The sequence below is a fragment of the Hylaeus anthracinus genome, unplaced genomic scaffold (genome assembly GCF_026225885.1).
Source record: "Hylaeus anthracinus isolate JK02 unplaced genomic scaffold, UHH_iyHylAnth1.0_haploid 11978, whole genome shotgun sequence".
NCBI lineage: Eukaryota > Metazoa > Arthropoda > Insecta > Hymenoptera > Colletidae > Hylaeus > Hylaeus anthracinus.
In genome coordinates this window covers 412,338-437,324 of record NW_026534326.1, presented here as the reverse complement: position 1 = coordinate 437,324, position 24,987 = coordinate 412,338, and the positions used below count along the sequence as shown (strand labels likewise).

General features: G+C 40.1%; 4 protein-coding genes across 12 annotated transcripts; 2 read left to right on the top strand and 2 right to left on the bottom strand.

Annotated features, from left to right (window-relative positions):
- The first annotated feature begins 571 nt into the window (after positions 1-571).
- Positions 572-2,998, top strand: LOC128896940 (thioredoxin-related transmembrane protein 2 homolog). The gene is made up of 5 exons (XM_054160531.1): positions 572-1,380; positions 1,688-1,868; positions 1,944-2,130; positions 2,216-2,411; positions 2,488-2,998. The coding sequence occupies exons 1-5, from the start codon at positions 1,237-1,239 to the stop codon at positions 2,584-2,586; spliced, it is 807 nt and encodes a 268-aa protein (XP_054016506.1). The 5' UTR covers positions 572-1,236; the 3' UTR covers positions 2,587-2,998.
- On the bottom strand, positions 2,480-8,331 carry LOC128896934 (probable ATP-dependent RNA helicase kurz). Its single transcript, XM_054160517.1, has 16 exons — positions 7,836-8,331; positions 7,565-7,744; positions 7,219-7,497; positions 6,565-7,158; positions 6,138-6,489; positions 5,836-6,052; positions 5,559-5,751; positions 5,266-5,498; positions 4,912-5,135; positions 4,600-4,842; positions 4,340-4,529; positions 4,132-4,272; positions 3,720-3,923; positions 3,415-3,633; positions 3,241-3,338; positions 2,480-3,171 (listed from the first exon to the last, which is right to left on the bottom strand). The coding sequence occupies exons 1-16, from the start codon at positions 7,908-7,910 to the stop codon at positions 3,095-3,097; spliced, it is 3,519 nt and encodes a 1,172-aa protein (XP_054016492.1). The 5' UTR covers positions 7,911-8,331; the 3' UTR covers positions 2,480-3,094.
- Positions 8,332-8,696: 365 nt separating this feature from the next.
- LOC128896936 (serine/threonine-protein kinase OSR1-like) lies at positions 8,697-22,631 on the bottom strand. 3 transcript variants are annotated; one of them, XM_054160522.1, is made up of 12 exons: positions 20,222-20,358; positions 19,955-20,141; positions 18,846-18,971; positions 14,714-15,042; positions 13,531-13,643; positions 13,005-13,255; positions 12,556-12,728; positions 11,911-12,148; positions 11,728-11,842; positions 11,355-11,617; positions 10,891-11,077; positions 8,697-10,739 (listed from the first exon to the last, which is right to left on the bottom strand). In XM_054160522.1, exons 3-12 carry the CDS (start codon positions 18,956-18,958, stop codon positions 10,662-10,664), a joined length of 1,860 nt encoding a protein of 619 aa, XP_054016497.1. In that variant the 5' UTR covers positions 18,959-18,971; positions 19,955-20,141; positions 20,222-20,358; the 3' UTR covers positions 8,697-10,661. The 3 variants fall into 3 exon arrangements, with proteins under 3 accessions (XP_054016497.1, XP_054016499.1, XP_054016498.1); XM_054160524.1 differs by lacking the exons at positions 19,955-20,141; positions 20,222-20,358 and adding an exon at positions 22,244-22,631; XM_054160523.1 differs by lacking the exons at positions 19,955-20,141; positions 20,222-20,358 and adding an exon at positions 21,393-21,950.
- Positions 15,955-24,978, top strand: LOC128896941 (uncharacterized). 7 transcript variants are annotated; one of them, XM_054160535.1, is made up of 5 exons: positions 16,415-16,649; positions 16,960-17,012; positions 23,911-24,150; positions 24,221-24,370; positions 24,753-24,978. In XM_054160535.1, the coding sequence occupies exons 1-5, from the start codon at positions 16,604-16,606 to the stop codon at positions 24,957-24,959; spliced, it is 696 nt and encodes a 231-aa protein (XP_054016510.1). In that variant the 5' UTR covers positions 16,415-16,603; the 3' UTR covers positions 24,960-24,978. The 7 variants fall into 7 exon arrangements, with proteins under 7 accessions (XP_054016511.1, XP_054016510.1, XP_054016509.1 ...); XM_054160536.1 differs by lacking the exons at positions 16,415-16,649; positions 16,960-17,012 and adding an exon at positions 15,955-16,399; XM_054160534.1 differs by lacking the exons at positions 16,415-16,649; positions 16,960-17,012 and adding an exon at positions 20,401-20,565.
- Positions 24,979-24,987: the final 9 nt, after the last annotated feature.

Genomic DNA, 24,987 nt, shown 5'->3' with positions numbered 1-24,987 from the left:
TCTGGCCAGAATTTTACTCCTGGTATCAGGAGAACATGATATGCGAAGAGGTGGCGCGAGGAATTTAGGAGTTGAATTTCCCGCCGAACTTCAGAAGCGACTGTAGCGCCATCGGTGGGAAAACGCCCAAAGCTTGTATTGAAAGTATTTCCCACTGTCGTCGCTAGATGGCGCCACTAAGTGAAGGGTCGGTATTTGTTGCTAAATTAAATAACTAGTCTTACTGATGATGAATTTGCCATACTAACTAATATATTGCATCTTTGTATGGCTATGTATTGTATTAGTTACGTATTTAAGGCGAAAAAATAATTTTTCCAAATATACCGGTGGCGCTATCTAGTGGCAACAGGAGGAACTATTTTCACTACAAGCTTGGGCGTTTTGCTACCGATGGCGCCACCGTAGGATGAAAATTCTGGCGGGAAATTCAACTCTTGATATCAAGAGTACTCGATATGTAATGGGGTATTGCAAATAAGTAAATAAGGAATAGATATATGTACTTTTACTTTCACACTTAACTTTAATTTATCTAATGATACAGAAGAATTTGTCAAGAGTTATGCTTAAGAATTAGAACAATAAAGTTTAAAATGTTCATCTTACATATAAACATTGTATATTTAAACTTAAATACTAATCAGACACGGACGGAAATTAAAAGGAAAATTAAAAGTATAAAAATAAAAAATTTGATTACTTTATATAAGGTCTCAATTGAAGAAAAAAAATAAGATACATCCTCGGGGGACTTGAACCGTAGCTGAAACCGTTCAAGTTCGCTACACTATCATTGAAATACAACCTTATTTGTAATTAAAAGTTACAAAATCTTATTTACTTTTAATAATGAAACTTTGATCATATATATTTAAAAAGGCATCAAGTATCTACCCTTATTATGTAATATTTTTTGTAAACAAGACGTTAAAATCTACTAGCATACAAAGTTTCAACGAAATCGATGAAGGTCTTGCGCTCTCCTCGTTAATGGCGATTGATGGCGATTTTGAAGGTTCACGTAAACATGGAAAGGTTTCTCGACACGAGTAATTCCTAATCAAAGAGCTTCGAGCGTCTATGTCGTAAAATAGAAAAGACATTGAGCTCATGGTAACCGTAAGAAATATTTTAAGACTTGCGTCAAGTTAATTTTATCGATAATTATTCCTTGGAACAGAATCGTACAATCGAAACTTGTGCTCGTAACCTGAACGCATTTGCTCTTTCAAGATGCCTTTTAAAAAGGACTTGCGGCTCGTGTTAAAGCCCTATTACTTGATAAACATCCTGCTCAGCGTTTCGTACATCGTCTCGAAACGTGTACCGCTTGTTTGTCATTACATTTTCGCGCAAACCGACTGCGAACTCGATGGGGTAAGTGAACAGAACTTGGTTTGACAGTCCAATAATTATTATCATTTAACACGTTGCCTGTCAGACAAATATACTTGAAAATTTCTGCCAGGATTAAATATTATTTGGGCTATCGGAAACTGTATAATCATAGATTTGTCATAGTATTTATTTTTGTAACTTTGTTGAAATTCAAGAATTTCATTCAATTTTATTTTATTTGATGCTTAACTTTTAGAATGAATTTTCTTACTTCTCCAGTGAGAAGCACTGTCATCCATATATGGAGTTTGATATGGTATTCAAGTGTTTTCCTTTTTTCTTGTAGAGAGAAACAGAGATTCTATTTTTCCTTATCATAGTTATAATGATAAGGTCACGGAAAACTGGAAGCGTCACCATGATAAACTACTTGTCGTCCAGTTTTGTTTACACCAAAGTTGCCAATTTGATTCTTTGGTTCTATGCAGACATTCGTATGGGGATATTGTTCGCTGTTATATTCATCTGTATGTGTCTATTGTATAACAATCTTACATTTAACACACAAGTTATATTTCATGTAGCTCTTCATGTAATTACAGTGTGCGGTTTAATATTCCCTGAGCCAACATACCAAGGCCCAGAGAATGTGATCTACCTGCGTGGCGCGAATGGATTACAGGAAGAGCTACAACGAGATGGACGAGTTGTTTGGCTGGTCGCATTCTATACGGCGTGGAACCCAGCTTGCGTCAATTTCGCGCCAATATTTTCTGAGCTATCCGCAGAGTTTGTTGAATTATCCGCATTTATCTGTGATGTATTGTTACATATTCTTCCTCTACAGATGTTATATCGTATGGACAATTTTCAGGTATGCTTTGGAAAATTTTAAATTTGGGAAGGTAGACATTGGAAGATATCCAGATGCTGGGGCAAAGTATCACATCAGCGATGCCAGCACTAGCAAACAACTTCCGAGCTTGATTCTGTTCAAGGAAGGCAAAGAGGTGGAAAGGCGTCCTCATGCTGATCACAAAGGCAAACTGGTTAAATTTCTTTTTTCACTGGTGCGTACAATGTGCATTGCATTATCTTTTCTTTTTAATTTTATAATTATTTTACAAAGAGATTGTCGTTTTGCAGGACAACATAAAGGCAGCATTCGATCTCAACAATATTTACAAAGATTGTAAAAAGAGTCTCCTGAAGAAGAAGGAGAGAAAAACAGTAAAGGCAGATTAATGTAATCTGTGTTTTTTAAACATTTGTTCAAATGTTACCAATTCTATAGCACTGCCAAACGAAGGATTCTACTACGTAGAACGGATTATGTATTACGCGTATGTACAGTCGATGTCTCGCGCAAACTTTAATCTATAGCGACATACTAATATTTGTAAATATTTCCTTGTACCTTTACCATCACACGCGGTTTCGTGTACCACTGTGTTCTGATTAGTAAATATCGTAGCGATAGATATTGCTACGAATGATGTTGATATCGAAAAGTGCCACGTGTCAAGTATCGTTTACACGTATAAGATGTTTTGCATTATCATATATTTATCCACAGCGAAATGTAGCTTCTAGTTACGTTATATATACCTCGTATGCGACGTTGCATTTTCATGAAATAAATGATCGTTAAAATATACCTAAGGCTTTTATATACACGAATTGAATCTTCGTACATTACAAAATTCGGGGAATTTATGTACAAGTGCACGCTTGTAATAATTTAGATGGTTTATTATACAGGTGGCCAAATGCCTGTGACTTCAGCATGAGCTGATTCCGGCAACCACTTTTGATAGGCAGACAGAAGAACTGAAATTCGTAATAATTTCCAATTATTTTACTAAGAAATATATATATATATATATAAGATATACTCACAACTTCTATCCGTCTCCCAAGTTTCCAATAACTTTTCTCTCGACATGATCGCCTGAGACAGCAAGAGCTGAGTCATTTCGTGCGTTCGTGGTATTAATCTGAAAATAGATTGAAAGTAGTTTCTATCAACTTTTACTCTTTACACCGTACTCTTTTAACAAAAAGAAAACTCACTTGGCCCACGTTTTGTTAATGCTCTGCGGCGTGGACAACAGCGAAGGAACGAATCGTTTCAACTTAGGGCAAACTTTGCCTTCCAGAAAAAAACACGCGAACCATTTCACTCCTTCCACGGACAGAGGATGTTCCATGTTCATTACTGGCAATCTCCAGCCGCCTCTGCCTACTGTCCCTGTTATGCAGCACATAACTTTTCCAGTCTCTTCGTCGTACCTGTGTAAAATTTTACGATACGAACAAACAGTTAAAAATAACAAAAGCTATGCAGTTGATTTATTATAAAAATGGCAACGACATACTTGGGTGGTGGATCGATTAAAGGTTCGTTGAGTTGACACAAAGAAGGAGCAAATTTAGGCAGCCATTCGGGTTCTATGGCTGTTACGCCACGCATGTACATTTTATTCGTTTCGTATATTTCTTGGTAAACCACCCACTCGGGACACGATTTTCGAAGAACGCACGACGAGTGCATGAACACTGGGTCTTCCATCTCCAAAGTTCTAAATATAAAAAAGACCATCTTATAAAGATGAAAGTAGAATTACAAATTACTCATACACAATGTACATTGTACATTCTTAAAAAATGCATACTACCATTTTCTTTTAAAATTGGGTTTTCATTTTAGAGAAAGACAGAATTATTTCCAAGGGGTGTTTCCACCCTTACACTTCAATAGTTAATGAAGATGTATGCTTCGAATCTTACTTGTAAGCATATTTCCACTTGGTCTTGTCCTGATCCTCGTTAACTTCATCAGGCATTACTTTTCTCGCAACCTGGTCGGCCATTCCAGCAAGGACTATTTGCCTCAACAGTCTGGCTTTCGAATCGATTAGCGGTTTCATTCTAAATAACCACACAAGATTAGAAAGAGTAATTCTTGGTCGTAGGTAAAATACAGCAAACTACGTACTGTGGATCGATAGTGAGATTCAAGTCTGGTACATTCAAATTAATTTCGTTCGTCAGCTGTTGTCGTAGCTTCCTAATTTCCACCACAGCTTTGTGTCGCAAGCCATGCTTCTCGCAGAACGAGAGAAGCTTCCCCTTCGTCCCTGCGTACTCTGCGGCTCCTACAGCTCTTATCAACACCATTGGATCACCTTTACAAAGTACACGCTTGTATATATTATCATATAATATATTATCGAGTAAAATATATAGTTTTCCTACCAAGAAGCAAGCTGTTGCCAATTCCAGCCCAGTGCCTTCTCATTTGCAACCACTTGTTGGAACCATTATCCGTTTCGTACGACTCTATCAGTACTTCCTGAACGGAGAGTGCAGCGACCATGCACACAGTGTATTGCAGGAGGTCGTGCTGATGAGAGAGAGCCAGCATCTTTCCAAAACGAGGAGCAACAGGAAACGCGGCGATGCTGTGACCAAGTCCTGTGACTTTAGCGTTATACGAATCTGCAAACACGGCAAAACTATTTAAATAAACTTCTACAAATGAAGTAACGTTTTATAATAACGCATTACCTTCTTTACCACGCGGAGACTGATGCAAAGCACCGAGAATTAATAGTCGTTTCTCCGCCGTCTGCAGCTGGACGATGTCTGGTGGTGTTGGGAACGGGAAATTCACAACTTTGTCGATGTTCATTACCTTCATTTGCAGAAGTAAATCATCCACAGGCTTCCTTTTAATCTCTGACTGGCTGAACTGCTCGAACTGGTCGTTGAATACCGCAGAGGAGTACAATCTGGAAGTAAAGTTTGTTGATTTTCAATTGGATTACGTGTGCATTTGTTGTTTCAGATGATAGATTGCGGATACTTATGCATTTGTGAGATATAAGAATCCGCAGTCAAATTACGCGTATCGATAGACACCTGTAGCAATGGCCAGGACCAGTCCTGCCAGCTCTCCCTGCGCGTTGATTAGCGGACGCCTTGCTCGTGTAGCAGACTCTGTACGTACTGACGCCCGTTACCTTGTCGTACATTCTTGTTTTACAACGTCCACAGTCTATCACATATTTTACATTGGGTATCGTTAAGGAGGTCTCAGCTACGTTCGTAGACACAACGCACAACCGACAGTCTTCAGGTGGTGGCTCAAACACCTGTGGAACGAATATATTTAATTCTGACTCGTTCGCGCGTAGCTACTCGCAATTTCTTACTCTCGCTTGTTTGTGACTCGGTAGGAGAGAATAAAGAGGCAACACCCATAACGATTGTGCATTTGCGCGAGCCTTTAGGTCGATTATATCGTCGTCTACGTCTTCGTCTTCGTCCATGTCCAGCTGTGCTTCTTCGTCATCCTCTGGCTCGATTAAGTCCTCGTGCGTGTCGTCGCCAGGAATCACAGAGTAGCTATGGATTGTATATACTTTTAGGGATCAGACTGAATAAGAGGATGGACTAATAGAATATGTTTATGTGGATACTTGTACGAACTTGTCTAGGTCAATGTTTGGCAATTGGATTTCCTTCTTTTGTCGTAGTTTGGCATAACGTATGGCTTCCTTGCAACGAAAGTCATCATCCGAGTCCTCGTTCTCGCTGTTATCTTCTTCTTTCTGTGATTCCTGCGGTCTCTTCCAGATTTCCTTTTTGCTCTTCATAGGAAACATCTTGCGTAGCTTCCGTACTACAAAATTCACCTCTCGTTGCCCTGAATTTTCAACAACGACAACCATTTCAACCCACAACCTACACCTATATAATAACGCAAATATTTGCGTATTTAGAGAGCTCACCCGTCAGAAATATCAAAATACCGCCATCAGGGAGACGAGTATGAATCTTAATCGCTTTATGCAGTACATCAGAGACATAGTTAGTGCTCGTCCTCCGATTGAAGTGTATAGTAACTGGAAACTGCCTCGAGTCCACTGTTAATACCGGTGGTTTCACTTTGAACAATTTACTGTTCTCTACGAACTCGTCTACCCTTAACGTAGCAGACATTATCACGAGCTTCAGAGGATTGCTTCTCTTGTTGCGCAGCGGTACGATTCGCGACAGCAAACCAATTAGAATATCAGTGTACACGCTTCGTTCGTGAGCCTCGTCTAGAATTATTATCGAATACTTCGTGAGCAGAAAATCCTGGAAAGAATTGATCAAGATAAATCTAAACGATTCTATTCGATTCTAACTACTCTGTACTCTATAACTACATACACTTTGTATTTCTTTTAATAGAACACCATCCGTCATGAATTTAATCTTTGTATCCGATGTAACATTTCCCTCGAAACGAATCAAATAGGAAACCTCCTTTTCAGTGAGGTTCATCTCTTCAGCCACGCGTTTGCTCATAGATATAGCAGCTACTCTCCTAGGCTCAGTTACACCTATCAGTTTGTCTCGAGCATAACCAGCTTCATACAAGAACTGAGGGACTTGAGTGGTCTTACCACTTCCTGTTTCACCAGTGATTATTACAACAGGGTTTTCATTAATTGCCTCTACAATGGCTTGTTCTTCAGCAACTACTGGTAGCTTCAATCTAGCTGCTTGGATTTCTGGCTTCCTTTGCAATGCTACAAAGATAGCAGGCTTTCTGTCTGCTGAATTTTGTAACTTTGGACAGATCTTGTCTACTGTAGCGACAGGTGGGTCTTCTTTCTCTCGTATATTCTTCTCAGAAGATTTATTTTCTTTCACCAAAGAATCTTTTTCGACATTTTCAGGTTGATTTTCATTTTCTGAAGCAATCTCTGCCTGTTCAGATTCGTCATCCTCAGTATTCGAATCCAACTCGCTGCTGGATTCCTAAAACAAGTACATATATTAGTATTTGTAGCAATTAACAAGCTCTTATCATTGACTTACATCGAATCCAACAATATTTGGGTCAGAGGAAACATTGCTTTTCTCTTCATGTTCTAAAATAGCTAGCCTCTTCTTTTTGCTTCCTTTAATAGCATTTACAATTTCCATGCCATCAGTTTCGTCATTCTTAATTTTCTCATTGTACACCTTTGTAGGCAATTCTGCTTCTCTAAAGTGTCGCTTTAAGCCTTTGGTTTGCACAGTTGTCAATGATAAATACTGCTTCAACTCGTCTTGCGGTGCTTGCACTTTTGCCAGTTCTTCTAACAGCGTAGCTCTCTGTTTTTAAATAGAGTATAAAGTTCTTGGTCAATGAAAGAAATGTTTTGCATGTTGAGAGACTTACGCGCAACTTCTTCTGCTTCTTCTCGACAACCTTCTCCAGCTGTTTCCTGCGTTTTTTGGACAGTAATCGAGTTACAGTTACTTTTTGTACTTTGTTTTTAGTTTTTCTTTTCTTATTGGGAAGAACTAAGGTGTTACAAGTATCGTAATTGTCTGCATGGTGCTTTATGTCTAAAGCAATCTGCGCAGAAGAAATAGTATTAATGATCTTTCTTACGTAGAAAATGTTTTAATACGAAGTGTCTGTGGTAATAGAATATCTGTGATGATACCTTTTTAGTCCCAGAGTTGTCAATTTCCACTTCTGTAACGCTCCTCGCTTTCCAATTGTGCCTTTTCTTTCCCATTTTTATTTCTCTTCGACTAAAAGGTTAAACAGAAGTGTCTTGTTTGATTTTCTTCTTTAATAATTGTTTTCATGTTTTTGACACGTGCTGTTCTTTGTGTTTACATAGGCTATGTTAGCATATGTTAGGTTATGTTAAACTTGGATACGAAAATCCCTATAAAGCACGTACTTGTATGAAAACAAATACATAGAGATACATATTATTTGTTTATTCAACCTGTCGTGTAAAAGACGTTATAAATCATACGAAAATTCGTATAGTTCGAAATATTTACGAAATTTATTTGGCGCGAAAATTTGAATTGATTCAATCTACATACTGTAATGCTAGATTGACTCCCAGTTGCGCATGCGCACTGGTTTTAGCGTCAGTAAAGTATCTAACACGACCATAAAACTGACACTCTTAGTCGTCCCAAAGAAAAATAGAATTATAAATGAAAATTGGAAATACTTTTTACCATGCAATAATGTTAATTGTGTGGATACTTTTACAGACAAAACACATTCTTTATAACTAAAAAAATGGTTTTCGTGGTTTTGACGCCAACCGTTGCTATGGGATCATACATTTTTTCCTATAGCTACAGCACTGGACACTCAGCTTTTTTCAAGACTCATATTTATCTGGCGCCAAAATTTGAATTCAATCTTTAAAACCTTAGTTGTTACGTAATCATTTCTAAATTCTTTTTGTATCGCTGTAGCGAAGGATATACTGAATTTGTTCTAATCATTCTACTACTAGAATGTTTCTAATAACCTCTCGCGACAATTTTGTATCTGTACTCATCGATTTCTTTATTGTAACAAATAATTATATATATATATATTCTATTTATCAATATAATAAAAAGAAACAGTAAGATTGGTAAGCACTGCGTCAAGCCTCTAGATCGATTACAGCCGATGACATAATTAATAACGTCTATTAGTCCGCGCTAATAGATAAAGGAATCTCGATAGAATTAAAAAGAATGTTTCACCATAAGATTAATCGTAGACTTTATTCACGAAACCCTCTTCTTCAAGCAATAAATATTCGATCGAACAGATTTATTTTCGGATAGCTGTTTCTTGTTATCAATCCCTAACGTTGCGAAAAAATATTTGTTTCCTTTATCGTTTTACGTGGGTGGTCTCAACCTCGAATCGATAAATATCAGAATCACGTTAATTCGAAGTAACCTAATCACAATAATTTGCTCGATTGACTTAGTTCTTTTTTAATCGCAATTCGAACCAGCATTAAGTTGTCACGCGTTAAAATTTTTTAACACTATCTCTGAACCCTTTGCAAAATTTAATTTGTATTTCAGATCAGGCGATCGATTATGTTTAACAGTTTTTCGTGATTTTGGTGATTCGAACGATTCCATCTGAAAATTGCCAAAGTCTGTAAAGTGCAAAGGGTTAACGCCGCAACAAATATTTTTAACGCGCATAAATAATCGAAATATAAACAATTCTATGTTGTGTTGGAATACAATTGTATACAATATCTGTGTGCTCGGGTTCCTAAAACTTGTTAAGACACGTGGAACATTTTCTCGGTCAACTTGTCCGCCTCTACGAAGCCGTAAAATAATAAATCCGCTATCGTAACTCTATTTAATTAAGTACAAAACACGTTCCATTAGTACTTTCGCGTGTTCTACGAATCCTGTAACATCCAAGCACAAGGAAATACGCTAACAATTTATGTATCATACAAGAGATTGACGACCGCTTCGATACAGAATGCGTTAAACATGTTCAGCGTGTGTTTCTATATCTTCAACTAAATCCTTAACCGTGTAGAAGAATGTATGCTCGCGGATGGTATTTCAAATAAGTAAGCCAGATGTTTAAGCACCTCTCGAACAATTTTTCCCACTCGTTTGCTTAGTTATTTGAAATTAACTGTGGACGTGGTTCTTATAGAATGGTAAACTTAACAAACGATTCGATTACTAATATTTACAGGGAATTAATGTAATATGAGTGATATAGTGATATAGATTGAGAATATATGGAACTACAGCCATTAATGATTGGAGCAAGTGGACATTTAAGCCAGTACGGACGATACTGTTCCTCTCGTCCCATGTTTTATGCGTGCATAAAAGGCATGCGTGAAACCACAATCAGGTTCGCAAACGGTTCGAGTACAGCCGTTAAAATTCGATTCAACTCTCTCGTTACGTTCTGTAATTACATCGCACCAAATAAAATGATGTTTAATGTTATCAATTTTTTAATAATAACGCGGATACCTGAACTTGAACTCGATTACTTCGAGTATCTATCGAAAATGCTTTTCATTTGCTTCGTACGCAAAGGTGCGTACAAGGGCATTGGTACTTTGGGTAACAAGAAGATTAAACAAAATTTGGGAGTTGTTCGGATGACCTACGTTCGCAAACTCGCATTTTTTTCCTGATCAATTGTCTGTACAGGGCTTCGAGTACACTTTTAAGCTGTCTGTTGCAACTGACCTATGGTATACCTATACCATTTGTCTAATGCTCTGTCGCACTTTTACTGAAACTTTGGGAGAAGTGAAAGTAGCAAAAGCTGTAAAAAAAAAAAGTAGGAAAGCAGTAGTACAGAAAATGTGCTACGAATTCGTAAGATTTCTAGAGCTGTCCCCTTGTTGGCTGTTCTCAGCCATCGGGGATAGTACCGACGAGCTTTTGACACTTTCCATTCTCTGAACGGTGGTTAAGAATGGTATCCTGAGACTTCAGAATGCGAGGTGGAGGTTTGTTTAATCAGTGATGGAGATCTGAGCAAATCCTATTAACGCTTTGTCGTCTGGCACTTCGTTGGCTGCGTGACCAGAGTTCTAGAAACATTAATTTATAATTTATCAATTTTATACTAAAGCCAATACTAACCCTCAGACTGCGAAGGGCGTTTCGTCTTATCATTTTCCGGCAAAAATCATCGCGCAGTCAAAAGGTTAATACACCTTGGATTAAACATTGACATTTTACCAATGAAAAGGTTACTGTCCGCAACTGGCCAGCGCTGTCTATTAGTTTTTGTAAATTCGCCGCTATTACAACGATGTCCTTGCCATCGACTAAGCCTGCTCCGACTAGTTCTGCTGCGATGCCTTCTGCAGAGTCTACGCCGACAGCGAATTCGAATCTAATGTCGTTGAGCTCTCGTTTCTGGTTTCTACAATAGACAAAACGTCCAATGTAGTTTAAAATCGCGTTTCAAATTACTTATTGAAATAGTTAACTTATCGCAGATTGTGAAAGCATTAGTTGACGGTGGTTGTGGAGACAAGGTTAAGAATAAGACGAGAGCATACGTACTCGGGGCTGTCTTCGAAGGTGAAATGTGTTTCAGGGCGCCTGGAATGGAAACGGAAAGGAATCGACAGGGAAATTGGGAGGATATAAGATAACTGAAGCAGTATCTAAGTGAAAAAATGTTCAGCGCCACCCACCGTAATCTTAACACCAAGTTTATGGGAACATTCTGCTCGGTGGCTTGCACAACAAGTTGACTTGGCGCCGATTTCACTTGCCCATAGAACTCTTCGTCAGGTTCCTCCTCGCTACTGGGATTCTCGATTGTGTTGACTGGCAGAGTCTCTTTGCCTTCGTCGCCGCTGGACGCGCCGCTTTCTTCTTCTTCCGAGGACCAAACCCACTCGCCTGTGACCGTCCTGTGGAGACGACCAGACGTGCCAGGTTGTCTTTTCGAAGCCTAGAAATCGATACGATAATAACTATGACGAGCCAAGCATCGAAGCGTTTAGAGAATTATTGTGATCGAACAGAGAATTGAGCAGAGCCGTTCGATGTCGGAACGTTTACCTTTTGCACGCGGGTCTCGAGACTGGGACCAATGGCTACCAAGGTTTGTTGCAGGTATTTCTTGTCTTTCGCCTTTTTGAAGAAGGGATGTTTCAGCAACTCTGTCGCTGTTGGTCTGAAAAATTGTTCAATGTTGACGATTGCTATCTAAATGTTTTAGCAATGATAAATTTTCATTTCTACCTCTTGGTCGGGTCCTTTTGTAAACAATCGACGATCATCTTTCGGAATGTTTTGCCGTACGCTTTGTATTGATCCTTATCGTCGGCGGCGGTATCCAAGGTCGGTGGATCGTTCTGCAGCGTCAACATCAACACCTTCATGGGTGGATACTTGTGGTACGGGGCTGTGCCACTGGCCATTTCAATCGCGGTGATGCCTAGCGACCAAATGTCTGCTTTGAAGTCGTAGCCGTGGTCCTGTAAAGTCACGCGCATATTATAATTGATTTTACAAGGCATCTGTTGAACTGGAACGCCAATAACACGGTTAAAACATGCTCATTAGCGTAACATGCTTCGCCTGATTCGTAAATAAACTTTTATGTACTCGTTTACAACATTATAACGTAATGTATGTATCGTTTGATAAATACAACAATTACACGACATACATCATGCTTCGAATCTACGATTGAACGTAGCTTTGCAAATGATTTTGTTAATATTAGAATATTTTGTTTTGTGAAAATAAAAGTAACATAACAAAATTAGTTTCATGCCTCTATTTTTTAACATTTTTTAATATTTAAGGAATAGTGTGCTAAACAAGTGCAAGACAAATATCGACACAAAAACGCAAGCTAAGAAGATGTAATGTTACTTTCCTCTCTCACCTGCTCCATGACCTCTGGTGCCATCCAGCACGGTGTACCCACAAAGGTGTGTCTGACTTTCTGTCTGCTTAAGTCTCGACCCGTTGCGAGCCAAGCACTGACGCCAAAGTCAGCGATCTGCACCGTGCCATCTTCTCCTAGTAGGATATTACCGGCTTTTATGTCCCTAATATTATTCTGTTATTAAAATTTGTCTATATGTACAAGGGCATCGAATACATTAGCTTCATTGGAAGCATCAATTTAAAAAAAAAAAAGACTAACTATAATTTATAAATAGACCGGAGATCTTTATGCAAAATAAAATCTTTGCAAATGTACCTATTATTTTACATACCAAATGTACCAAATTTCCTATAATAACGCATAGAGATCCGCAGTCTACCGATAAAATATGACTAGAGCAATCAGAAGAGGCAAAGAAGGAACTGTTCAGAGGTACCTGTGTATTTGCCCGTTACTGTGAAAGTATTCAAGGCCTTTGAGCACCTCTCGCAACACTGTGGCTATCGTTGCCTCGTCGAACACTCCATGCTTGCAATTAGTAGTTCTCGTTTTATGTTTAATAATGTCCAATAGCGAACCACCCTCCAGCAACCTGAGAACAAGCCAGAGCTCCTCCTTCACCACGAACGATGTGTAATATGTGACGACGTTTTCGTGATTGCAGGAGGACATAGCCTGTATTTCTTTCTGTAAAAGATCAAACATACTTTAACATATGGAATGCGTTTCAATATTTATTTAATCATAGAGGATTGAATATTCAGTAATATATGAAACTTCAAATGCAGAAATCAATACAGAAATGTAATAATGCAACGTTATCTTATCGAACGATCTCTTTCAGATAACTCGCAATCGATAATTTCGATAATAATCTGAATCGCGTTTCTCAGAATAGACAAAACGATTTATTAGCAAATTTTGCGATTGCTTTCGATTAAATTAAATACAACGAGCCTCACCAGAAGCTCGTCCATGCTCGTGTTCCATTTCTCCAAGTTTATTCTCTTGATCGCGCATTTTTCCTGCCGTGGAATACAAAATGCTGCGTGTACTACCGCGGTCGCACCCACTCCTGCAATTAAATAGAAAATATTATTACATGTTTCTTGATAATAATGAATTGCAACAGAAATAAATTTGCAAATAACAATGCAAACAGAAGGTTTACTAGTCCAAGTTTTCTTTTGTAAAAAGAGAGCTATAGAGAATGTAATTCTCTATGAGTACAAATAAATGGAATCAAGGTAAATCTGGCTCTAGAAACGAACAACCTTCTCTATGTTCATTTTCAGATTTTAACAAATTATATCTGAGCAACAATGCAGCCAATAATTGTTATCTTTTCTTAAATGGTTTATAATATTGGTCTTTGCAACATATTAAACTTTCAGCAACTTCCTAAATTGTGTTTTAATTTAAATTGGAAGAATCTGTATATTCTGTAAGGGTCTGCGTTAAAATTAGAAAATTTGGCATTGTTTCTTATAAAATTGGGGTGGTTAACGTAAATGGAAACAGGCTCGCATGATTCATATTTGATCAAAGAACAAGCAAGTGAAGTTTTGTTAAAAATCCACTGAACAACTACTTTAATGCTACCTCTCGTACGTTACTCCGAAACGCTTATCGTAAACGTCATACCATCGAACATTTCTAGCATTTGCTACAAGAGAAATAGTTTTTGTTTCGCGATACCCTTGTAATCTCTTGACCTCGTGCCAGTTCACATTCGAGGTAATTCCGTATGCGGTATAATCGTTGTCTCGCTTTTCGCAGCAGGTTAAATAGGTTAGGACGTACGAGACACCGGTATACGGTGCACCCTCGAGTGCGAGCGAGACGGAGACCACAGACAGCAGGAGCGAGAGAGAAGGACGCGTAAACGCGAGCAACGTGTCGCGATCCAATCCAGCGTCACGTTTCGCGTCGAAATAACATCGACGATCGCTCGATCTCGCGTTTTTATGTAACGTTCCTCTCGAGGAACTCGTTGGGTAACGTCAAGAAGACCAGAAAACGTTTTCGTCGTCCACGACCCGGTGATCGTATCTCGCTGCACTGAAGGGTTATCGTAGAAAAAACGTCCACGGGCCCGTTGGTCATCCGGAGCGATGGAAAAAGCGAAAGAGTGACGTTACTCACCAATAACCTCTTTGAGCTCGTAGTCGTCCTTGGTGTTCGGCCAGCCCTGCACGACCGTGGTGGAGCTTGAGGACGCCATTTTGTTCGCCAGTGCCGTGCCAAGGCGCGCGTGCTTGCTGGCACCTCGGGCGCCCCGCGCGAGCAGTAACACGCCGCACTTGCTGCGAACGCTATTGTTAGGTGTTTTAGGCTCACGTGGACTCCTCGTATCGACGCCTGCGCGAACGTCGACGCTCGTCGCGGCGCTCTTTGGAGGCGTCGAGGAACGGAAGGACTTCTGTCTGAAGATCCCTGGGGAACAGGAGGGCAGGACGTCGGGCGAAATTTTTCTGCGAAAAATTGGCCAATATTTTCGGTGAAAGATCTTGTAGTTTCATTTGCGTATTTATGCTTGATATGTTTATGAAGAAAACGATTCAGTTTTTCACGAAAAATTGAAAGAAAGTTTTTCTCTAAAGTGGAAAACCGATTTTTTTTTAATGGGAGATAGATTTTTTGAAGAATTCCCAAAGGGATCCTTCGATTTTGGTCTAAATCTAACATTGAGTAAATAATATTATATTAATATTAATTGTATAAATGCGTAATATAATAGTTGTGCACGTTTAATGAATTCGTAATATACGGACCTGACTCGATAGCCAATGAACGTCTGGCTTTTACTGCGCGTGCGTTAGTAGACGAAGATGGATAGTGTTCAGATGGATTCTGTCTTTGTCTACCAGCGCATGCGTGCAACCGCATAGTCCCGCGCGCCTTTCGAATATCTTAACGTTAACTCATAAATTATGTTAAATTTACTAACTCGATTATTTTCTTGTAATATTTTGTAGTTGCTACTGCTACGTAATATATACATGGTATAAATGCGTGATATAACAGCTGTATACGTTTTATAAATTCGTAATATACAAAGTTAATTCTACAACCAATTAATGTCCGACTGCGCGTGCGTTAGTAGACAAAGATAGATAAGGTACAGCGGTGTATCTTCTCTTTCCAACAGTGGGACCCTGCTCTATCTATAATATCTATACAATATCCTTATGATGCACTTATCTTACAAATTGAAAATTTTAACGATAAATTTGAATGAAATTTCGAAAATTCTTATGCATATAGAGTTTCTGTCCTGACCAATAGGCGCCAATTGATTGTCTATAGAACCGATCTAATATCGTGGAAACGTGCCCCGATCTCTCAAATATTTCTGAAAAATCTCTGTCAGGGCTTTACTCACGGTGCTCCACCAGGTGGGCGTCGAGTGGCCAGAGATTACGATTTATCCGACATAAGCACTGCAGTCTGGCGCGCGGGCTACGCCGTTACTGGTGAACAGTTGGAAATATTTTTTCGGGCGAGAGAAGGAGCGTCGCGTGATACGTGACCGCGATATTAAGGTTAATCCTGGCCCGTCTGTCAAAGTGGAATCCCACCATAAACTTGGTCGACGGCATGCTTGTCGCGATTAGTAATTGAAGTGCTTTCATCGTCGTTCGCGCGTGTATCGAGAAACGCGCGGGAAAAGGACGGCCGCCATGTTGGAGAAGGACGGAGAAAGAAGGAGGGGTGGAGAAGCGCGCCGAGTGGGAGCGAGACGGAGATACGCAGCTGCGTAGCTAGGAGGGGGGTGCCTCCAGAGCTCGAGGACCGCGAACTTTGTAATTAGGGATGAAAGAATTGTTTGTACGTTGTTAATTTGAATAAATTAATATGTAAAATGACACGAGTTCCGTTTATTTAGTCATGAATTCTTCAGAGTAGTCGAGTTTTGCTTGTTAACGTTTGTTGAGATTTAGTGGGATGAATTAACTCAGCAATTAAAGTATTATTTCATATTTAACGAGACAGAATTGTTGATTATGCCCCTGCAGGGGCGGAACAATTGCAATGGGATCAGAGTCAGCATGGCAGAGTGTACAAAGAAGGGAGCAAGGTAATAATAAAACAAATAAGATACGAATAAAACAACGAAAGGAGAAAGAAAAATGTGGCTACCATTGGATAAATATCGAGGGTTATAACGTCATAAGTAGATCGCAGAATTCGATTCAATTAAACGGTAGGTAATCGAACGCGCCGCGCGATATCAGATTTAGCCATTTACACGAGGATCAATTTTTTTAATTTCGAAATGACAGATAAAACCGACGTGTTTGGATCCTGTCCATATAAAATAAGCTCAACGGATGCGCGTAACTACGTCAGTGAGTTCTCGTACGGTTTCTAACGAAAGTGCCTTTCAGGAAACGGAAGCGCGAAGGAGAAAACCATGATACGACTGAGTTACCTTCTGGTGGTAAGATTTTCAAATGTACACGAACATTCACTTACGGAAATCTGAACACATTCAAAATATTTAAACGATACAAAGTAGCAAGTTATCAAGTAGTAAAACGACTTGGAAACTCGAAAATTAATCGAGCGGTTGCATAAGGGAATTGTTTATTAATTTGCGATACGAGTTAACGAAGGAAAGAACTGTTTGATGAAAACAACGAGAAACAAATTATCACGTGTGCTATTCCAAACGTTTGCAACACGCAACGTTGCTTCTCGCTTATACAGGGTGTCCCAAAAATGTTGGAGGTCCTTGAAAGGTGTGGTTCGGGAGGTGTTTTTATAAGTTTTTAATAAAAAAAAACACGACCAATCAGAGCGCGCGGATACCGTTAGAGCGGCCGAGGTAGCGTAGCCTTCGCTACCGCGATCGCTCCACCGGCATCCTCGCGCTCTGATTGGTCGGGGAGCGCGGTCGCCTCGCGCTCTGATTGGTCGACGTTTTCCCTTAATATCTCCTCAACGAAGCTCCATCCGACATTTTTGCAAAGGAAAAAGATGTTTCAAATCACCCCTTGAACCACCCTTTTCAAGGACCTCCAACATTTTTGGGACACCCTGTATATCGTGCCCGCGGCCTTTAAGAACTTTAATTATCACGAACGTACTGCTACGTCATTAAGAAAACTCGCGTTGTTTACCATCGAATTATTGCTACGTCTACGCGTCTTCTCGAGCCGTAATAACTCGTTTAAGAGGATGTTAAACGGGCTTTGTTAATTTGCAGCCGTGAATTGCGATTAAATTTAGTATTTCCAGGTCTAATTTTACCGGTGTGCGTACAACTTCGACAAACGGAGGCTATTAACGCGTTTAGCGAATGCTAGGCAAATATTATGACGATACCATTCGATGGGAAATTGTATCGAAAATAACTCTATCACGCGAAAAGTACGAAACATTTTCTTCGCTGCACATAGGACCTTTAATTGTGGGTCGTACAATTCTTTGATTGTAATAATAATTTTCTGAGAAGAAAATTAAGATTCCAGTTAGCATTCTTTAATTCGTGTTATTATGATTACTGGATGATATTGTAGTAATATATTTTTTTTTTATGCGTAATTAAAGAATTTGGATTCAATTTAAAATAAAATTGCAACGGCGACGAAAGAACCACGTGAGCACGATTCACGATCCCTCATTACGGATCCAGACGGATGCGAATACCTTTGAAATTAGTATGTCACGTTTCGCAACAAGTGTCTTCGCGACACACCATCGTGAATTGTAAATTTCTACGAAACAAATGGAAACGTTGGTCTAACTTGGAAATAATAACTACTATGCACTGGCACGACGTTGGACCGAAATTTAACACGAATTGTTCCCCGTAAAGGGTTATTCGTTCTTCTCTTGTAAATCTATTTAATTATATTTTTTAATTGTCATATATATTCTTTGGCTGTGGTGGCTGTGAAGAGAGAGAGCGAGAGAGGAGAAAAGGAAGGGAGCGTTTCGTCTTGGGCCTGCTGATAGAATAACTTTATATATAAATGTTAGGCGGGACCGAGGACTTGTGAGAAACATACGATGGTGTCCCTCTAGTGATGAGGACAGGAGGTACCACCACAATTCTATACATATTTTTTCAAGTGGTATTTGACAATTAAATTTAGTACATTCTCACCATATTTCCATTTGTTGACATTGCTACCACTGGAATTTATTCTGATTTTATTTGTCAGCAAGACTCGCAAATGGCCTACGTAAAACTTAAAGTTTCTCGAATGCGATGTAGGTAAATTAGCGACGGTTGGCGTAAGCTATAGAAGAATACGTGCGCACTCACCTATTTCTGCCTAGCACCAAAGTCGTCAAGAACCTGTTGTCTTGGAACTTCAGCCTCTCTTCTTCCGTGGATATAGGCGCCGCGGCGCCAAGAGTGGTCTTGCGTTGCCTCATGCCGCCTGCAATTCTGCAACCACAGAAACGCCTCTGTCAGGCTGGTTGCATATCGTCAGGCGTCGCGGTTCAACTCCCAGATCAACAGAACAAATTATTTAAAATACAGATAGCACACTTAATGCCATCAACTCATTGTTGAGTACTCCTAGCAAAGAGCGATTGAAACTTTTGCATCCAGATGTTAATTTTAAAATTAATATCAACTCATTGTAGAGTACTCCTAGCAAACGGTGGTCGAAACTTCTACATCCAGATATTAATTTCCAAATTTCTATTGAAATTTAAGAAGAAAAATAGTTTACTCGTAACTCTCTGCGACATCATTTTTGTTATGACACTGTGCCACGGTAGTCTTCTTTCTTTTAAAACATGTATAATTTCGTATCGACAAAGTTCTAATCAAATTGGTAATTGGTACGAACTCTACTTTTATCAAGTAGCAGTAATCCTCTCGAAACTAGTCAACATATTATTTGCATTCGTCCACATCGCTGGCTGAGGTCCCTGGGCTGCCAGCGTGTGGAATATTTCTAAATTGGCGGTCAGTCGATTGTCACCTAAATACCTAAATGGGATAATTGGAGCTGGATTGGCCTTACTGGCTATTTTTAGCTGGCATCAAGGGGTAGACCCTATCTTGCCATCTAAAAATAATCAGATAGCGAATGGACTGTTGAATGTTTTCAGCTGCTGGCCCTCTTCGCCCCTAAGAAACCTCCGCTGCGTTTAAACACACAGAAACTTTACACGAGAGCCTAACGTTTATCCTTTCCTTTCCTTCCCAAAAATTTAAACATACAACCCACCTCGCGGATAGTTATTGCATTTTGTACGCGTCGTTCGCGACTTGCTAACAGGTTTAAGTCCATCCTCGTGGAAATGTCTTGCCAGTATGATCTAATTGTCTCTTTAAACACACGGAACTCGTGCGCATTCCTCGTTTATACAGCTTCAACAAACTTCTTGTCTTACGTACCACGTATCGCGTTTTACCTTGCGTACTCTACAATTTGAATTGTTCCGATGATATCGCAGAGATATTTACAATTCGTCGTGGATTGAAAATATGTTCCTGATTTACTCCAGAAATTTTGGTCTTTTCGTCGAACGTTCCTTAGCGTCCAGAAATTCCTATAAGTCAAGTATCGTTACAACAGGAAGCTACACCACTTACTCGTTACTATAACAAAAAGTAAAACAATTATTTTTCTACTACAACTACAATTTAAATTGTTCCAATGATATTGCAGAAATATTTACAATGTCGTGGAATGAAATTATATTTCTGCATTGCTCCACAGAAATTGTGCAAATTATCTACCATTGCCTCACGTGTTGCCATACGTTAGAGAAATATAAGATACACAATGTTGATCTCTTTTTACAACAGAAAGCTGAACTATTTACTATAAGAAAGAGTCTCTGATCTCTAAATTGGAATGTTTCCGAGAGCCAAAGCTGCACCAGCGCTGCGTCGAGCCATAATCACTTGGAGATTGAAAGAGAAATATAGCGTACAGTTTTGCAAAGTGGAAAACAGAATGATTAGAGCACTTGGTGGTTCGTGGCTGGCGATGTGGGACGAGCACCGTATCGAAACTATGGTAAACACGCCGCGTAAACTTTCGTACGAAATTCTCGGCGCGTCCTTGCCATTTGGCCCGAGGAATCTAATTGATTTCCTAAACTAAACGAGTCTAATAGCCTCTTCTCTGCGAATCGTTCCCGTTCACGAGCCGCGTCCCGTTCGCAATTTCATGCTTGCGTGCTCGCCTGACTTCTGTCGTTCCTCCACTGTTGCACAATTTGTTAACTTAAAAATGCCATTCACTCGATTCTACCATTAAACTCGAATCAACCGGCGCGATACGTATCTGCTCCAATTGAGGGATCTTTAATTCAAACGTGAATCTCAGCTTGACGATAAATTTAGACGATATGTTGCGAGCTTTATGGATGAAGATGTTTACAGCGATTATAATCGAGATGGGAAGGTTGAAATTTCAAGTTTGTTGGATCGTTGAAAAGAGAATGGTTGATCGTGCGAGTCGCTGCGGTACATTTCAGAGAATTTGAGGAAATGAGACATTTAATACGTCCGTTCACGAATAGTACACGTCGAGAACTAACGAAACAGGACATCGCGTCGAGTGTTATTGTTATTAAACCAGGAGTCTGTTTACATTTAGGTTTTTCTTTGATAACAATTACGAGAACTTCCTTTATGTTATGTCTTATTATATATTATGTCTAGACGAAACTTTGTATCATCAAAACGTATTTGAACGAAGAAATAGAATAGAAAAATTAAGATAATATCGCGCTAGGTGAAACGTGGAAAAACGAGCGGCGTGACGATTGGCGCCTCGATAAATTTGTCTAGATACAATGGTTTTGTGTGCTCAGTTGGCATCGATTCCAGTTTACTCACGGACAAACGTTTCTCCTTGAAGCCTTACGAGCCTCTATCGCGAAAGCACTATTCCATTCCAACGAATCTATCGTTCCCGATGATCACATGTTTCTTTGAATAGACGGATCATTACTGACACGAATTTTCTCGACGCCATGTAGATTTATTGAAATGACTTTGCATCGAGACAGAGTCAAGTGGCGTACACGTTTCGACAAACAAACAATTTGATTCTGAATTAAACGATGATAAACGTGTGCTCTTATAGGCGTGCTTTTGAACAAAGGTTCTCGCACCGTCGCCAATTCCTTCAGAGTATTCCAGAGAAGGCGACAAACAAACAAATGAAAATTTCAACCTGCCTATCGTTCGAGTTTTCGCTAACGGCGCTCCTCATCAATGGAGCCTCTGCTCGAGCGGTCGAGGGTCAATTGGTTATTAACTCGAGCAACCGTAACGGCTATTAAACCGTTTCATTGTCATGAATATTGCAATAAAAAAAAAGCAGGGAAATCACGCTAGGCCACGTTCTTCCATGAATCATTCCAAGACCAACCATCAGCAACCACTCTTCCTTCATTAATATCATTACCTACTGTAACAACAAAAAATGAATCGTAGAGTATCCAAAAGTATCTTTTATATCAACTTCTCGTTGTAACTTCTCCTTAATTGATTACTCCAAAGCAGTATACAAGAGGATTCTAGAACCTCTTTGAAATTATTTACAGCCTGGTCCAATTCACCTATAACGTTAAAGCACAATGCGGATAAATTTCAGCTTCCACTGATACCTAACAGTCGAGTGGATGACAAGGGGCATCGAGAGACCATTACCTTATCGCAGTCTCCTTATCAATTTATCTCACCTGTCGGACGTTGACTTGACGGTCCCATTGGAGTAGAGATCGGCTGCCATGTCAATTGCAGCGATCCACTCGCATCTCCCCACCCCGTATGGCGTTTGTCTTTCAGAAGTGCCTGTCGATTCCTGGTTAATCTCTCTGTCTCTCGGCGCTCGGAAAAAGAACCAGTTCACTGACAACGGTCGACCTTGACCTGTTTCGTTCTCACTGGACCAGCAACGCGGTCCCAAAACGCGATCGCGTTCTCGTTTCGCGTGGAAATCGACATCTCCCGCGAGATCCTTCTCCGCGATCGGTCTCTGGCCAGCTCGAACACGCGGTGGAACGGAATTCGTCGGGCAAAGAAACGTCACTGTTGCCAGAGACGCAGTCGGATCATCCTGAGTTCGCCGTCGACTGAACTATGTCAGACGGGGGCACTGTCAATTGGATAACTACCTACCGCGTGGAGAATACGCGTTGATATCGTTCAGATCCGATCAGCCCCCTCCTGGCTCTCCATTCACCTCCTGAAAGTGTTAATTCGCTTTTAATTTCAGTTGCCTCGCAGCAGGTCCTGATTATTGAATAAATCTTAGGTACCGTGACGCGTGGGAGTTTCACGAAATATATAAAACAACAACGATAATATACATGCTATATACAGGATAAGACATACTTTCGTTCAACATTCGATTCTTTGTAAAGATATGAATTTACATGAACATCCACGGTCTAGTAATAATGAAAGATAACGGCCTCGAGCAACGCACGCATACCAAAAAACGAACGTTGCTCTCGTAGAGCATGCGTGGGATTATGTTGGATTGGAAGACACGAGCTACCCTGTTTTTCCTCGCTAATACTACATCGTGCTAGCTCGAAGGCGAATCGTAGCGATCGGCACGGGGAAGACTAATTTATATCATACGACGCGAAGCACGTCAGCTCAATCACGATCGACCTTGCCGGCTGGCTCTGTTTTTCGCGGGATCGTCGTTGTCTTGAAAGATTCGTCAACACTTTATGCTGATTTCTGACGTCACTGTCTCATTCGCGATGATGATCCTCGTTTCGTTGGATATTTAACGAATTTTCTGAAATCACTGGAACGATCCTTCGCAGATTTGTTCCGTGACTTCCGCCTGGAAATTAAAGGAACACTGAAAATCTATGGAATCATTTGGCAGTTACAACGCGAGGAGTATACTAAAGAAAGCGATTGGCAAAGTGGACCATTCAGGCCTAATTCAAGGTTCGCTTCTTTTTCGATGAATTATCTTGTCTAAGAAGAAGCCGGCTCTTCGATTTAGCCAAGAGAGAATTGCAACGTTCCTGATGACAGCGCTATCCTTTAATCGTATTTAGTGACATTGTGTTGCGTCATCGTTCAAATTCAAGCTTCGACGGAGGTCTCAGTCAGTGTTGGAGACCTATCAAACTTGATAAAGCATAAATCGCGCGTGGAGGGTTCTGCCAAGTGGGAATGGAAGTGGAGTGAATCAGTCGTTTAATAATGTAACTGACAAAACGGTAGAACGATCGTCGATTATTGATGGACTGTGTGTCTCGCAACTTAAACCCTCTGACTTTCAGTATTCCTTATCGCAAGCCACATTCGTATCTCGATGCCATAGCTTTACTTCACGACTTTCCAGTTTCGTTACCTGCTTTCTTTCTGTGATTTCCAGGTGGCTACCCTCGCGATGATGACGCAGGAGGCCATTGCAATCTGCAAGAGATGCAACTCTAGTTACTACGGTATGCCAAAAACGTACGACGGGCCACGAAACTCTTTCCAGCTTCGTCAGAGCCTTCCTCTTGTTAGAGACGTCTCCTACTTACCCGAAGAAAACAACGTTGAGGACCAAGAAGAGAAGCAGCAGCCAGAACACCAGGCCGTGAATAGAGATAATAGAAATTTATTGTCGGTCGGTTCTGTATTAGCCAACGAGAAATAAACGTTTTCTTCGATGACATTTCTGACGGTTTTCTTCACAGGGCTACCGTAATCTTTGCGAAACCGTTAAGAGAAAAGTGCAGTTGGACGATACCGACTACGAGTACCAACCGCCGCATTATTACGAGGTCTATTGTAAGAATTATTCTTTCCTCGACAATAGCCAGCTCGTCACGAATCCACCGAAGCAGGTAGATGCGGAATAACGTTCACTTCTTCTTCTTCTTCTTCTTCTTCTTCTTCTTCAGCATGACAATTCGTCAATTTTTAACTTTCGATGGTTGGCGAATCGTCGCCAGCAAAACTTCAAACCTGGAAGATTTTAAATTTTCATTTAGTTTGACGCGAATATAATTGAAAACTTGGAACTTTCTCATGAAATTTAATTTTCGCGACGAACTTTTAACTTTTCAATGTTTAGTTTCGAAACTAAGCGTCCTACAAATAAACTGTAAATGTAAAAAAATATCGAGGACGGGTATGTGCACCCTTCGCAGTCAAAGGGTTAATCACGGAGGATTACCAACCTCTTCGAGTGTTTCTCACGCGTCCTTCTTTCACGTGCTCTTTTAGAAATGCGTGCACCCTGGATTTCATTGTGTGCAAAGAGGTCGACCTCTGTTTCTGGTGAGACGACGCTGGGACAGCGAGTGTTGGGAACCTTTCGTTAAAGAGATCGCTAGCGGTTGCGACTGCATGTGGCCAGAGGCTGTTCTCGGAGACATAACCGATCATTATTCCACGAGTCGGATTAAGTTAGACCAGGGATTAACGATATAAGAATGAAAAGTAGGAATGGCACTTACAT

Coding starts and splice junctions, on each gene's coding strand:
- LOC128896940 (XM_054160531.1), top strand. CDS start 1,237: ATGCCTTTTAAAAAGGACTTGCGGCTCGTGTTAAAGCCCTATTACTTG. Junction 1,869..1,943: donor GTTCGCTGTTATATTCATCT/GTATGTGTCTAT, acceptor ATGTAATTACAG/TGTGCGGTTTAATATTCCCT. Junction 2,412..2,487: donor TTAAATTTCTTTTTTCACTG/GTGCGTACAATG, acceptor GTCGTTTTGCAG/GACAACATAAAGGCAGCATT.
- LOC128896934 (XM_054160517.1), bottom strand. CDS start 7,910: ATGGGAAAGAAAAGGCACAATTGGAAAGCGAGGAGCGTTACAGAAGTG. Junction 3,634..3,719: donor TTAATCGATCCACCACCCAA/GTATGTCGTTGC, acceptor AATTTTACACAG/GTACGACGAAGAGACTGGAA. Junction 3,339..3,414: donor ATTAACAAAACGTGGGCCAA/GTGAGTTTTCTT, acceptor ATCTATTTTCAG/ATTAATACCACGAACGCACG.
- LOC128896941 (XM_054160534.1), top strand. CDS start 20,401: ATGTTTCCGAGAGCCAAAGCTGCACCAGCGCTGCGTCGAGCCATAATC. Junction 20,566..23,910: donor AGCACCGTATCGAAACTATG/GTAAACACGCCG, acceptor TGTGATTTCCAG/GTGGCTACCCTCGCGATGAT. Junction 24,151..24,220: donor ATAATAGAAATTTATTGTCG/GTCGGTTCTGTA, acceptor TTTTCTTCACAG/GGCTACCGTAATCTTTGCGA.
- LOC128896936 (XM_054160524.1), bottom strand. CDS start 22,293: ATGGCAGCCGATCTCTACTCCAATGGGACCGTCAAGTCAACGTCCGAC. Junction 15,043..18,845: donor TTGGTGCTAGGCAGAAATAG/GTGAGTGCGCAC, acceptor AATTTTTCGCAG/AAAAATTTCGCCCGACGTCC. Junction 10,740..10,890: donor GGACAGTAACCTTTTCATTG/GTAAAATGTCAA, acceptor TAATGTTTCTAG/AACTCTGGTCACGCAGCCAA.